The sequence below is a fragment of the Chrysemys picta genome, chromosome 11 (assembly GCF_011386835.1).
Source record: "Chrysemys picta bellii isolate R12L10 chromosome 11, ASM1138683v2, whole genome shotgun sequence".
Lineage (NCBI taxonomy): Eukaryota > Metazoa > Chordata > Testudines > Emydidae > Chrysemys > Chrysemys picta.
In genome coordinates, this window is record NC_088801.1 from 42,514,771 (window position 1) to 42,530,755 (window position 15,985).

At 39.6% G+C, this 15,985-nt stretch overlaps 1 protein-coding gene across 3 annotated transcripts in view; it reads left to right on the forward strand.

The window, feature by feature from the left end:
* The first annotated feature begins 220 nt into the window (after positions 1 to 220).
* The window catches only part of MTX2 (metaxin 2), a 47,944-nt gene continuing 32,179 nt past the window's right edge, over positions 221 to 15,985 (forward strand). For 2 of the 3 annotated variants that reach the window (XM_042860699.2, XM_042860700.2), the window contains exon 1: positions 256 to 418. In XM_042860699.2, coding sequence (XP_042716633.1) covers positions 379 to 418 — 40 coding nt within the window. In that variant the 5' untranslated portion in view covers positions 256 to 378. Of the gene's footprint in view, positions 419 to 15,985 lie in introns of all 3 variants that reach the window. The other variant, XM_005300451.5, reaches the window with a different exon arrangement.

The window sequence follows — 15,985 nt, forward strand, 5'->3', positions numbered from 1 at the left end:
TGTGCAGTGGGTGGGGGTTTGATCCCCAGCGTAGGACAGGTGTTGGCTGCCGCTAGGGTCATGCTCATGGAGCTGCATCGGTGCCACCGAGGGAGGGGGGGGGGTCTCTCCCCCCGGGGACCCCGCATGAAGGCTGCAGGGCCTGCCCTGCTCGGAGCGGCGGGGGATGGGGTCCGGGCCCAGCGCGGCCTCCGCCGCTCCGCGGAGAGAGCTGCGGGAGGGGCGGGCCCGGGAGGCGGAGCGGGCCCCGGATGCACTTGCCCCGGCGCTGCCAGGCCGGCTCCCAGTTCCTGTGCGTGCCCTTAACCTTGCGGGGCTGCCATTGGTGCCTCCTGGCTCGGCCGGGACCTGCGGGGCGCGGGTGGCCGCGGGGGGATCATGTCTCTGGTGGCGGAAGCGTTTGTGACTCAAATAGCAGGTAATGGGGCGGACAAGGGCAGGAGAGGGCGGCGTGGTGGATGGGGTGGGGGAGTAGGAGAGAGTTGGAGTAGAGGGATCCGGGGTGGTAGAGGGGGATAGGTGCGTGGGGTGGGGGCTGGAGGTGGCAGGAAGCAGGTGGGGTTCAGAGGGGGGCATGGGACTGGGCGGGGGGGGGGGGGGGAGAAATCAGGGTGCAAAAGCCAGTGGGCCCTGCACAGGTCCCCATAGCCTAGAGAGGACCCAGCCATCCTGGTGTCAGGCTCTTGTAGAGAATTGGCACCTCTTGTAAGCAGTGTCAGTAAAAGTTAACTGCATGGTGACCATGTTATTGATGATGCTGTCTGGGGTAGTTTTGCTATGGTGTTTAAGGAGCTGGATTATTTATTGCAGTAGCTATACCACGTGGCATTGTGTGGTGTCCCACTGTACATGTTATGCTTTGGAAATGTTGTCAGGCAAACCTCAGAGTGTTTAATAGCCTGATGTCAACAACACGTGTGTCCTACAGTGGTGGATTACAATGATGAGCACATACCACATATTATTTGAATATCTTAGTGTGGCTTGGTTGCCCTGCCACCCCAAAAAGTGTTTTTTATGTTTTTTTTTTTTTTTTAAACTTGCAAGGCCATTTTCCTCCATCAGAAGTTTATTTGTATTTTATAAGGGGCCTAATGTTATAATAGGTGCATTATCGTGTGGGAGTTGGCCATCTCTTTAGAGGCCAACTTTCTCCTCTTTCTTCTTTTTCCTCTTCATTTTCTAAAGATACATACAATTTGACACCTGTTACCAAAATATCAAGTTCACGTTCCATTTTCTGTACCCTAGAAAATAGTTTTATTTTGATTTCTAGAAATGCTAAAATGGTGCCTATCCATTCGTTGTAGTTGCCCTTGACATTAACTGCAGCAATTATACATAACTCACCACAAATTCCCCTCCCCCCTCAATGATTCCTCATCCCTTCAGTTACAGTCTTTTTTTCTATTTTCAAATATAAGGAAGAAAGATGAACCCTGCAATAAGCATCTGATTTGGAGGGTTTTTTGGACTGTGTTAAGGAGTGAACCAAATTTGTGTCTGATTTAAAAAAAAGATTTGTCATATACTTTCTCGTTTCCTTTCTCATTATTACTGAGTATTAAGCTATTTATTTGATTGTAATCATTTTGGTGGTCCAGTGTCTACAATTAAGATAGTTTTCAGTATTTAGCTAACTTCTAGCACCTCTTCAACCCCCCCCCCCCAAGTTTTAAGTGGGGAGACAACTTTTTGGGGGTGGGAGACCTGAAATCTTACAGATCCCATGGGACGTAAGTCTAAGGGGAAAAACAATTGAAGACAGTTGGCAGTTTTTCAAAGAGACATTACTAAGAACACAAGAGCAAACTATCCCATTGCGTAGGAAAGATAGGAAGTATGGCAAGAGACCACCCTGGCTTACCCCGGAAATCTTCAATGATCTAAAAATCAAAAAGGAGTCCTACAAAAAGTGGAAACTAGGTCAAATTACAAAGGATTAATATCATCAAATAACACAAGTATGTAGGGACAAAATTAGAAAGGCCAAGGCACAAAACAAGATCAAACTAGCTAGAGACATAAAGGGTAACAAGAAAACATTCTACAAATACATTAGAAGCAAGAGGAAGACCAAGGACAGGGTAGGCCTGTTACTTAATGAGGTGAGAAAAACAATAACAGAAAATGTGGAACTGGCAGAGGTGCTTAATGACTTCTTTGTTTCAGTTTTCGCCAAGAAGGTTGGTGGTAATTCAATGTCTAACAGTGAATGCCAGTAAAAATGAGGTAGGATCAGAGGCTAAAATAGGGAAAGAACAAGTTAAAAATTGCTTAGACAAATTAGATGTCTTCAGGTAACCAGGGCCTGAAATACATCCTAGAATACTCAAGGAGCTGACTGAAGAGAGATCTGAGCAATTAGCGATTATCTTTGAAAAGTCATGGAAGACGGGAGAGATTCCAGAAGACTGGAAAACTGCAAATATAGTGCCAATGTATAAAAAGGGAAATAAGAACAACCCAGGGAATTACAAACCAGTCAGCTTAACTTCAGTACCTGGAAAGATAATGGAGCAAATAATTAAGCAATCAATTTGTAAATATTTAGAAGATAATAAGGTGATAAGTAACAGTCAGCATGGATTTGTCAAGAACAAATCGGGTCAAACCAACCTGATAGCTTTCTTTGACAGGGTAACAAGCTTTGTGGATGGGGGGAAGCAGTAGACGTGGTATATTTTGACTTTAGTAAAGCTTTTGATACTGTCTGCATGACCTTCTCATAAACAAACTAGGGAAATGCAACCTAGATGGAGCTACTATAAGGTGGGTGCATAACTGGTTGAAAAACCGTTCCCAGAGAGTAGTTATCAGTGGTTCACAGTCATGCTGGAAGGGCATAACGAGTGGGATCCCGCAGGGATCCGTTCTGGATTGGTTCTGTTCAATATCTTCATCAGTGATTTAGATAATGGCATAGAGAGTATACTTCTAAAGTTTGCGGATGATACCAAGCTGGGAGGAGTTGGAAGTGCTTTGGAGGATAGAATTATAATTCAAAATGATCTGGACAAACTGGAGAAATGGTGTGAAGTAAAGAGGATGAAATTCAATAAGGACAAACGCAAAGTACTCCACTTGGGAAGAAACAATCAGTTGCACACATACAAAATGGAAAATGACTGCCTAGGAAGGAGTACTGTGGAAAGGGATCTGTAGGTCATAGTGGACCACAAGCTAAATATGAGTCAACAGTGTAACATTATTGCAAAAAAAGCCAACACCATTCTGGGATGTATTAGCTGGAGTGTTGTAAGCAAGATATAAGAACTAATTCTTCTGCTCTACTCTGTGCTGATTAGGCCTCAACTGGAATATTGTGTCCAGTTGTGGGTGCCACATTTCAGGAAAGATGTGGACAGATTGGAGAAAGTCCAGAGAAGAGCAACAAAAATGATGGAAGGTCTAGAAAACATGACCTATAAGGGAAAATTGAAAAAATTGGATTTGCTTAGTCTGGTAAAGAGAAGACTGAGAGGGGACGTGATAACAGTTTTCAAGTACCTAAAAGGTTGTTACAAGGAGGAGGCAGAACAGTTGTTCTTCTTAACCTCTGAGGCTAGAACAAGAAGCAATAAGCTTAAATTGCAGCAAGGGAGGTTTAGGTTGGACATTAGGAAAAACTTCCTAACTGTCAGGGTGGTTAAGCACTGGAATAAATTGCCTAGGGAGGTTGTGGAATTTCCATTATTGGAGATTTTTTAAGAGCAGGTTAGACAAACACCTGTGAGGGATAGTCTAGATAATACTTAGTCCTGCCATGAGTGCAGGGGACTGGACTAGATGACCTCTCAAGGTCCCTTCCAGTCCAAGGATTCTATGATATTTAGTCTTTTTCCAGGTGAGAATGTCTTGGGCAAACTGGAAATTGGTCAAATTGTTCTTCAGTTTTAGATAGGGATTTGTGGAAAATATGGTTATAAGACTGTGCAAATGGCTGAATAACTCTTCTCTTAGCTAAGGTCTTGCATAAAACTCAGCACCAAAAGAATTCCTCAGATGTCCACCTTCCTGCTATCTTCTGTAGCTTCACAGATTTTTAAGGCCAGAAAAGATCTAATCTGATCTTCAGCATAACACAGGCCATAGAAACAAGGGGTGTTTTACCCAAGAAAGCTTATGCCCAAATAATCTGTTAGTCTTTAAGGTGCCACCAGACTCCTTGTTGTTTTTGTGGATACAGACTAACACGGCTACCCCCTGATACTACAGGCCATAGAATTTCACCAAGTGAAATTTTTCAAGCCCGTAACTTCTAGCTGATCTAGAGTGCATTTTTTAGAAACAATCAACTTTGATTAAAGACTTCAACTGGTGGAGAGTCCTCCACATATCTAGGTAAGTTGTTCCAATAGTTAATTACACCTACTGTTAAAAATGTGTACTTATTTCTAGGCTGAATTTGTCCAGTTTCACTATCCAGCTCATTAATCTATCTCACAAAGAGCCCTCTACTCTACTTTTCTCCCTTTAGGAACTTCTTCTGAGCTTGTCTGCCTTCCATTGTAGGAGGTCTACAGAAAAGGGACTGTATAGCAGGGGTGAGAAAGAAGGGGATCCAGGGGTATGCAGCACAAGCAGAAGAGGCTTATGCACTATTTGGGTGGGAGCAGGGAAAGACAGGAGGAAGTGGCTGCCATGCATTACTTTCAACATCTCTCTGAACAGAGCTCCCTTCTGTGGGGCCTAGCAGCCCCAAAATAACAGTTGCCTCTTAAGATAGTGCTTCAAGCTTTTTTGTTCGGTTGTTTTTGTTTTTTGTCCCCCCCCCCCCCACCTCCCGTTTTGAAGCTGGGAGGCTTAGCAAACAATTTTGTAATCTATTAAAAGTGACAGGATTCATTGCAGCTCTGCTGCATAAATTGAAGACCTTGTCATAAAATTCAAGGGGTATAGGTCATCTGAGCTCCTAGAAGAAAAGGTTGCTTTTATTTTGTTTGCCTGGAGAAAAAGTGTATTCCATTCAAATAGTTTAGCCTAAGGAGTTCAAAACTTAAATATTCTCTTAACTGAAAACTAGCTTTCTTTTTTTCCAGTTCACAGATTTTTAGTGACTTGCTTTTTCATTTACATTTACATTTGCAAAGGCATAGCATGTAATCTCTGAGAACTCCAGGGCAGGAGGATGAGGTGGTGTTTGTCTCCTGGGTAAGATCCTCCCTTCACCCAGTATGAGTTCTAATGCAGAAGTCGATGAGGTGGAGTTTCTAATTGCTTCAGGTTAAAGGCCTAGACCCAACCTCCCCCTGCCCCAATTCTGATTACCAAAAAAACAAAAAAGCTAACCAGGATATTTAGCTACACCACTCCTGTTGAAACAAGTTATATGGCTAAGTTGCTTAGTCACATTTGAAAAGTTAAACCCAAGGATCTGTGGAGTTCACAGACTCCAATAATATACATCAGTGCCAGTGATGTTTAAGGTCCATTGGCCAAGTTGCCTCAGGATCAAGGAGGCTATGGTCTCTATCAGCACAGGTTCAAATGTTGCAATGACAATTTATGGTCTCTGTCAGTGTACTTATTCAATTACTTACATTGTTTTTGTGTTTTAATGAATGAAATATTGGTGGTTGTATATTTTTACTATGGTAAAATATAGCTACTACACCTGTGATTATAGCAAAATAGTCTTTCATCAAGTTACTTTATTTTAAAGTACTTTATTTAAAAATAGAATATTCCCAAACACAAAACTTCATGAAGATAATAAATAGACATTCCAACTACTTCTGCAGAAAATGTGGTTAAAATGTTGTAGTTTAAAAATATATATATAAATAAGGTTTAATTCAGGGGAGGAACTGTACAAATGTTGGAAAATCTGGACATGGTAATATAGAAGTCCACAAACATCCTTAATTCTTCCCTCTCCCAATATACCAAAGCATCCTAGAGAGATCCTTACACTTGTATGGAATATGTATATACTTCCAGTGAAATGTCTATACCCCCATGATAACAGCCAAAATGGATTCTCACTCTCAGAGCTGCCTGCCTACTTGTAGACCTGCCTCAAATCTATCTTTCCGGAATAAACCAGTCCCATAACACCCCTCCTTTTAACTATCGGATATAGATCAAGTATGGCTCATATTCTAACTGTAGTTGCGTACTGCTGCCACTTTTTGCTATCTACCATTGTGCTATCCTATCTATAGAGAATACAAATAATTCTCTTTGTTTTATTCTTCCTCTCTATGTATATTTGATATTTGACTACTCATTGTGACCCCAACTATTGTGCAAATAATAGTTGCAGTCTACAGTCTATTGAACCTTATTCTACAAAACAAACTTATAACCTGACCTCTGCTTTGTCGGAAAATGCTCAGTGTCAAAACACTTATCTGGTGTTAAAATAATAGACATTTCAACCATAAAAAGTTTTGGTTTTCATAGCTGATCTACATCACATACCATACAGTTATAGACTGAAAATAAATGAAAACAGAAAATCTTCCAATATGAACAAAATAAGTATTTTTGGAGATTAACTCATCCAGTAGCTTGGCCAATATCCACTACATTTCTTTGCTTTCCCAAGAAGTTACCCAATAAACAGGGCCCCAGGGTATTACCTTAGTAATATAGTATTCTAGGAGAGGCGATTTAAAAAAAAACAATATAAAAATAGTCATATATGCTCCAGCACATACTGTATGCTGAGTAATCTGAAGAGATGAAGTATAGTTTCTCATTTTTATGCCAAAGACAAGCAGTTGTGCACACCACATGTAAGAATATGTTTCTGAGGGTGAAAAAAGTGCTATATTAGAAAGAAGACCATTTAAAAATTATGATTGCTTTAAAATGTTCTTATTTCATACGTCTCCGTTTACGAGTACTGGTTTCCTATTATGCATTCATGGAAATGTAATCATGACTGAGAATTCTTTACATCAGTAATAAAAATGAAATTTGATTGTTTTCATGAACAGGACCCTCTATTATTAGCCAATCATTTTGTCATGGCAATTCCAATTAACTCTAACTGCCCTAGCAATATAGCAGCCATAAAACATGGCTTTTTCACATGTGCGCTTAAATAGAATCAGCCCAGCAAAGTTTATTTTCAAGAAATGTATTAGAAGCAGAGGATTTTTTTCTGTCAAGGAATGTGTCATAACTTTTCAGAGGATGTCAACTTTTTTTAATTACTGCCTATCCTCCGCTTTACCATACTTCATGCCTTCCCATCAAGACAGTGGGTACAGCATCTCATACTTAATCACTTGCCCACATGCTTGAATATCAGCAATATTTCAGCAGTCTGGTGAATGGTAATTTCTTAAGGGCTCTGTGTGAGTTGTGTCCATTTGAACATGCTGAGTATAGTCTGCTGCTCTAATGCACTAATGATTAAATATAAAATGATGATCAAATCACTTATGTGGAGTAAGAACCTTTTTATGGTAACATTGGCTGGGTAATGCTAAAACCATTCACTTACACTTTTCTCTTTTGAATACACAAGATGTTGCTGCTGTAAGGTAGAGAAAAATAACATTTTTCTGTAGCTTTATGAACTGTAAGTATAAATGTTTCATGCATGGCAGATAGTGCATATGTAATCAAATTATAGTAACGCAAACCTATCTCTGAAATACATCCAACAATATATTCTCCCATAGATATGAAAGAAACCATATGCAGACTAATCCTGTATCAAACACAAAGTAACTACCAGGATAGTAAATGAGTTCTTACGGCATTGGAAAGTTTTAGGAGCCCAGCTCTGAAATGGTGTAAAATATTAATCTCTTAACTCCATCTGTTTTTGTGAGATATCAGATGCTGAAATCATCTAGAAAGACTATTGCAAAGATGGCCAAAGAGTAGGGGGAAAGAAAACCTTTCCCAAGCACTGGTTCTAGACCAGTGATTGCTAATTGGTGGTGTGCTGTACCCAGAGTCTTAGTCTAATTGTAGTACTGGGGGAAATTAATACAGTTTGAAAAACATGCTCCCTCTGCCTGTATATATTTTACACTCCCCAAAAGTCTACCCCAGTGCAATAAAGGTGTGTGTAAAAATGAATTGTCTGTCTGCATCTTTTATGTATTAAGATGAACCATGATTTTGCTCATAACAAATACACCTCTACCCTGATATAATGCAACCCAGTATAGCACGAATTCGGCTATAACACGGTAAAGCAGCGCTCCAGGGGGGCGAGGCTGCGTGCTCTGGCAGATCAAAGCAAGTTCGATATAACGCGGTTTCACCTATAATGTGGTAAGATTTTTTTTGGCTCCCGAGGACAGTGTTCTATCGGGGTAGAGGTGTATATAGAGAACAAAACTTGCCACATAAATTGTTCTGACACATGAAAGTCCAAAGTCTAAATAATAGTACACCAACTAAGAAGGCATTTTGTGTAACAGAAATATGGATGTATATCATGTTAATAGTTCAAGCTTGTATATTGCAAAAGTAGTTGTACCTGCTTCAAACTAGCTTTAAGCAGTCTGTGATGTAGTCAACATCAATGCAAGCTCTTTTAAAGGGGCACTGTCAGGTTAAATGTTATTTTTAATAAACAGATCTTTTATAATGCTAACACCACCTTAGGCTAGTGTAGTTTCTGTATGTTTTATAGCTATGTTTGAGCCGATTGCCTGTCAAATCTCTTCCAGGTCAGAGCAGAAATAATTTATTTTCATTGTTTTGATACAGTATGCATTTAACTTGAGATACTTCTTAAACCAGGAAATAAGACTAATACAATTACAGCTCATAAACGTAAAATGCTTCCTGAGTTGTTTCTGGATCCATTAAGACTAAGCAATCTTTCTCTAATTGGTATTTACTGTCTCATGTTTTCTGTTAAAGTAACAGCTTCTCTTGTCTCTTGACAGACAAACTTGATTACTTTAAAAAATAAAATTATAAAATTAATAGATGAAGGGGAACACAATAGATATATTTCTGGATGTTAGTAACATTTTATACTCTCTTATTTGATATGGTCTTACGAAAACTTACTTGCAAAATTAGGTTTTAGTTTTAAAATGGCTTGAATATGAACAGTGGCCTGTGAATTGAAAACTGACTGAAAGACTGCAACAAAGGTCAGCACTAGTGCAAAGTATTTTTAGAGTAAGTGCAATAATTGCTCTGGAAAGGCATCAAGTTTTTCCCATCTCTCTCTCCCAGTTTCCTCCTTCTGCCCCTTGGGATACATACATGCACCTCCCCATGAAATTCCCATTTTCTTTTTCCTTTCCTGTCCTGTCCTTTCCTTTTCTCTTTTAAAACTAAAACACATAGGGCTGTATGTGGGAGAACTGGGACTCTATTGCTGCCATTCCAAGCTCCAGTGCTCTGGGCACTGAACAGGTGCCACATGCCACTACACTGTTGGCACATTCCTTAGACTGGCTTTTTAAAATTATAATGAAAGATACAGTAGTGTGCAAAGTTGCAGTGTGTGTGTTGGGGGTGAAGGAAGCAGAGGAATGCAAGGAAGAGAAGGTGTCTATTGGGGTTCTGTGGGGTTTGATCTTTAAGTCCAGTCTTATTTAACATCTTTAATTATTAGGAGGGGGTGTAAATAGCGTGTTAATCTGCATGTTTAATTCTACTATGAACTGGAAGAAGGTGCATATAACCATCAAGACAAATAGTGCAAAATGGATCAGAGAAATTAGAAAATAACAAAATGAAAATGCAAAGAATGTAGAGGGAAAAATGTAAGCCTTATTTGGGGGGAAAATTGTCCATAACACAGGTATTGAATTGAAGGGTGAAACCTAATAGATAGAAGTGCTGAAAGAGGTGATAGGCTAATATGTCAAACCTAGTAATACCTTTCTAGCTATTGTATGGCAAACTGCATCCCGTCTAGAGTCCATAAGTAGGGATGTTGTCAAAAGTCTCTGATTTTACTGCACCTAGAATATTGCATTTGTTTCTGGGCACCTTATTGCTAGAAATATATTGACAAGTTGGAGGGTGTTCAGAAAAGAGCCCCCTGCTCCCCTTAAAAAATGATCAGGAGGCTGAAGACACTGATTTAAGAGGAAAGGTTTAAAGTACAGTGAATGTAAATAACTTGGCTAATAGATGACCAAGTTCCAATTCAGCTTGATATTTAAGCATTTGAGTAGTCCCACTGATTTCAGTGGGACAACTCACATAGTTAAAGTTACACACATGCTTAAGTACTTTGTTGAATCATAGTCAAAATGGGTCAGGTGACATAAGTCACAGGCCAGGTGTACACTAAAAAGTTAAGGTAAGCCAGTTACGTCACTAAGGGGCATGGAAAATCCACACCCCTGAGCAACATAGTTAAGCTGACCTAACCACCGTTGTACACGATAGGTTGATAGAAGAATTCTTTTGTTGACCTAGCTACAGCCTCTCGGGAAGGTGGATTGCCTACAGAACCCCAGCCATTGCTGTAGTGAGTGTCTACACTGAAGTGCTATAGATCAGCTCTGCTGCTGTGCCACTGTAGCGGTTCAAGTGTAGATGTACCTAAAAGTAGTTGAAGGCTGATCACATAAGGCAGGAAGATGCTGTATTTAGAGTGGTATAGGAAGGTATTGTGACCCGGGGTAGCCCTCACTGGAAATGCCAAGGTCAAGGCAGGCTGCAAAAGTGAGAGCCGATACTCCCAAGACTGGTGGGTAAAACTGAAGTTAAACTCCCCAACCAGTCACAAACTGTGCTTCTGATCCCCCAAACTGGTTATCAAGAAGCTAAAACAGAAATCACACAGCCCCCTTTTATTGCATTCCAGTTCTCTGGCTCCCAGTTAGCACCTACGTGAAGTATAGTGAGAAGTTATTTTAAAAACTCTGCTCACATATGCAAAATGATCTTCTGATCCCAAAGGTCAGCCATGTTGCCAGGTCAGTATTAGGTTGGTTCTTACCCAAAATACCCCGCTGCCAGCCAATCCTTTAGTGCCTAAAACTAAAGATTTATTATAAAGAAAAAAGAAAGAACAAGAAGAGAGTTGTTAAATGATAAAGCACTCAAATATATACAGAGATTATCAAAGTCCATATATCAGGTTCTTAGCAGTATTGGTGAGTTTGCTGGCTTGAAAGCCCCTCTGGAACACATCCACAGCCTGGATTGGTTATCCAGTCCTTTGTTCAGAGCTTCAGTCTGTAGAAAAGTTACTCCAGAGGTAAGAAGCAGGATTGAATACAAAATGGAGAAGATGGAGCTGCCCTTTATAGTCTTTGCCATGCAGCTTGTATTTCCTTTGTTCCAAACACAAGCTGCCCAGCACATGGCCTGGAAGCCTTAGGGTAGGTTCAACCACAGCCTGGATTGAGGCTCTGAGATCGATCCACCGGCAGTTGATTTAGCTGGTCGAGGAAAGACCCGCCAAATCGATGGCAGATCGCTCTCCAGTCGACCCCTATACTTTACCCCCAATGAGAGAGATGAGGGTACTTAGCTCTACTCAAAAGTTTTCAGCATTTTGTAGGATCAATGCCATACCCTTGCAGTAAATGCCAGCTAGAACACTCAGTTCAAAGAAGGTAACTAAAGGTCATACTTATTTAGTCAGTCTTTTTGTAGGAGAAAATAGCAAATTCCATCACGTCAAATGGCTGCTAGAGATTCTGCATGTGACACTTTTCTACAAGTTGCTGGCAACTGAATTCCAGAGTTGCTGCTGAAATTGGGTTTTTCCTCTGTCCAGGTTGCTGATCAATATTCACTGAACATAAATGATCTATCTGTATTGTACAGTAGAACCTCAGTGTTACGAACACCTCGGGAATGGAGGTTGTTCGTAACTCTGAACAAAACCTTATGGTGGGTCTTTCAAAAATTTACAACTGAACATTGACTTCATACAGCTTTGAAACTTTACTACGCGGGGGAAAATTCTGCTTTTAATCATCTTAATTTAAATGAAACAAGTACAGAAACAGTTTCTTTACTTTGTCAGATCTTTTTTTTTTAAACTTTCCGTTTATTATTTAGTAGTTTACATTTAACACACTACTGTACTGTATTTGCCTTTTTTGTCTCTGCTGCTGCCTGATTACATAATTCTGGTTCCAAATGACATGTTTGGTTGACTGGTCTGTTTGTAATTCTGGTGTTCATAACTCTGAGGTTCTACTGTAACTTATTTGGGGGGAAGGGTTATGGGGATGGATTTAACCAAATAATGTAATTATTTAATAATAATAATTAATGGAGATATCCCATCTCCTAGAAGTGGAAGGGACCTTGAAAGGTCATCAAGTCCAGCCCCCTGCCTTCACTAGCAGGACCAAGTACTGATTTTGCCCCAGATTCCTAAATGGCCCCCACAAGGATTGAACTCACAACCCTGGGTTTAGCAGGCCAATGCTCAAACCACTGAGCTCTCTCTCCCCTCCCATATACTTGGTATATGATTTAATGCATGCACTTCAATTTGAGAACAAGTGGGGGTATTCGCACAACTATGAATCTTAGGATAACAGATTTTTTCCTTAAAGTAATTAGTGTTCATTTTTGGCAGAGCCTTGGAGTTACTGACACTATGAACTGGTTTTCTTGACCCTTGTTAGCCTACAACATTAGGTCAATTTTATGAAATTGATTTGAGTATCTTTTTAAAATTGATCTGAGTCTTCACATAGGTGGGTTGAATTGACTGTTGTTCAGGCAGCTAATTCATAACTTAGTTTTACTTCCTTTATTGATCACTACTAATGGATGAGATGTCTTTGAACTGTTTTGGTTCCAATTTGACTGCAATATCATTGCATTAATCAAGGTTTGTTCCTACATTTTTATCTTAAGGCAGATTAAAAAATATAGCAATTACCAGCATTTCCATATTTAAACGTAATAGACCCACTAGCACTCCCAAAAGTTAAAATGTTTGCTATTCCATTATGAAAGAAGAATACTCTGGTAATCTAGCTCCTTTTGTTGTATCTCAACTAGGAAAGAGACTGACAATGGGGCTTTCTTTGGGATATCTAAAGGTAGAAGATACTGACTGCAAAGCAGCTTTTTCCTGTGGCACCAACCTCAGCCTGAAATTGAGTAGATCACAAATGGTCTGTTTTATTGTTGGGTGTCAGTGTCGTTGAATGTGGAGAGGTTTGTGAGCTAATACTTGGAGATTAAGATTGGGAGGTGTGGCTATTGCCCAAATTTACAATTCCATTGGTTTTTAGTGTTTGCATTGTTGTGATGAAATACTCTTGAGAAACCTTCGAGAATAGTATATAAGTTCACTTATCTCACCAGGTGCAGTATCTAAACATCAAGGTGAATTAAGGACAACATTTTTGGTCTTAATTCAGAATATTCTGCCTCTTGGTTAGTTTAAGACAAGGCTTTACCATTATGTGAACCTAACTTCTTATGCCTAATGTTAACGTACAGATCTTTTTCTTTTTCCTACCTTTTTATGCAAAATAAATATTGTCGTATACCATGAGAATATGGTAAAAATAAAGAAATGAAACTAATTAATGCAACAACTTCACAGAGAAGGAACATTTCTTTTCTGTGCTCATCCTTCCTTCATTTGAGATCTATGAACATTACTTGGCATTTTAGAAAACTATACTGGGTGAATGGACCAAAATGACCAACGTCTAGATTCTATCCTTAATTACATAATTGCATGCAGTGAATCACATGAAATAGTTTGGTAGCCCATTAAATAACTGTTATTTACAGAAGCAGAAGAAAGAAAACCAAGTGTAAATTAGTGTCATAGTGGAAATATCAGAGAGTTAGTTTGTAGGCGTTGGGGGCAGGGGTTGTCTTTATTTGCATTTTGTTTGCCACAGAGTCTATATAGCATCATCACTTAACAAATAATAAATGTGCCAGAGGACGGTGCTCTGCTTAATTCTTTACCTTGATTGTAGAAGGGGCTGAACTAGTGTATAAGTAGGCATTATCATAAATATTGAATAAAAACATTGTTTTTAAATTATATTTTGTTGTTCTGAGGTGTTACGAGAAGTAGGGAACAAGTAATTTTCAAGTTGGATGTATTCGGTAACAAAATACCTTCTCTTCTTACTACTTCTATCTCCTCTGATGTGAAGGGCTTAAAGGATGGATCTGGAAGGGCTGGTCCACACTAACCCCCCACTTCGAACTAAGATACGCAACTTCAGCTACGTGAATAACGTAGCTGAAGTCTAAGTACCTTAGTTCGAACTTATCGCGGGTCCAGACATGGCAGGCAGGCTCCCCCGTCAACTGCGCATATTCCTCTCGCAGAGCAGGAGTACCGGCGTCGATGGCGAGCACTTCCGGGATCGATTTATCGCATCTAGACAAGACGCGATAAATCGATCCCAGAAGATCGATTGCTTACCGCCGGACCCGGAGGTAAGTATAGACCTACCCGAAGTCTCCCAGTGGGTTTAAGACATTTATTTATTTATCTAGAATATAAAAAAATGCTACAGTTTGGAAGTAAATTTGCTGAATGGGTGGCTGAGCAACAGGCAAGCCATACCACCACATACTATGCTATCTGACATTAGTTATACATGATGGAATTTTACAAGAAAAATTGTAAAATAGTGGCCTAGCACATACTATACCTCACTAAAACTCTCAAAGGCCTATTTAATATCTTGTAGTTTCTTAAAGAGTCCTTTTTTTTAAATAATAAAAGGAAATGAATAATTGTAAATAGTTTATGGAAAAGAATTGCTGCTAATGCTGCTTGGAACATGGATGAATTATTTCCGTTCCCTTCCCCATTCTGTGTCAATACCATTCTGCTGGAAATTTTCACACTCGTTCACGATTGCCGGACTGGAAATCCAGTGTCTATTTCTCTAATCTCATGAGATACTTCAAAAATTAAAACAATTTCATTAAAAGTGAATAGTCTAGAAAGGGGAATTTTTGAGGCTGAGGCACTGGACTGGGTCTTGGGGGGGTTTGAATTCAGTCTTCTACTCTTCCAGGCATTTTGTGTGAACTTGGTTGAGTCCCCTCACCTGATCTCTTTAGCTGCAGTTCACTTTTGTGCACAGGGCCCCCACAAGGCCTATATATCACTGAAGCCCCACTTCAGCTCTTTTTGAAAGCTTATTTGGGATCTGAGCGGGTGCATGAGCTCTCTGCACAGAGGTGATTTCATTTTCTTGTGCCTGAATTCCCTATCTATACAATAGGGATAATACTTCCCTATCTGACCGGAGAGTCTTGTGCTTGTGAGATGCTCCTGATATGATGATGGGACAGGGCATATAAGTGCCTAGACAGATAAACTGTATTATTGAACTAAAAATCAGAAGTGACTAGAAATGATCATTTTAAATCTAAAGGTAAATTGGATAGCTGAACCAGTCCTTAATGGTTCAGGAGTAAAATATTCCATTACTAAATCTGAAAAGTGCACCTTATGCAATATTTTCCCAGCAACAAAGAATTTGACAAGACTTTTATGTCACGTTGATTTATATGGAACCTTGTTTCTATCAGGAAAAAATGATATCAAGGAATGGCTAGGACAATATATGACAGAAGAGGAGCTTGGAATCAACTTAATATATAGCCACTGTCCTCGATAGTTAAAGCTTCTTGGGTCATATGATGACACTTAATTTTCAGGATTTTTTTCTAGAGAATTTAATTTGGTACCAATGAACCATGCCAATGTCTGTTAGTTCTATATGCTGCTGTTCTCCAAACCCACCAGTGTTGAGCAAACAACTGATATGGTTAATCTAATGCACATGGCATTTAGTAAAGTTTTCAATAACTAAATTTTATATTTGTCTTTTTCAAAACTAAAGTAGCTTTTACATGCCAGGTTTAACTACTGTTCAGCTTCTTTGATCACTGCAATGCTCCATCTGCTGAACCGTCAGTTTTAGCTCCTCTGTCATGTCCATATTCCTGAGGTTCAACAATAACTTGCAGTCCATAAGGCATATAACCAGTCAATTATTTCATACTGTAAGATAGCGATGAAGATGGTTGTCTGTTCTATTGGATCTGCTGCTGAGATACTGTGAAG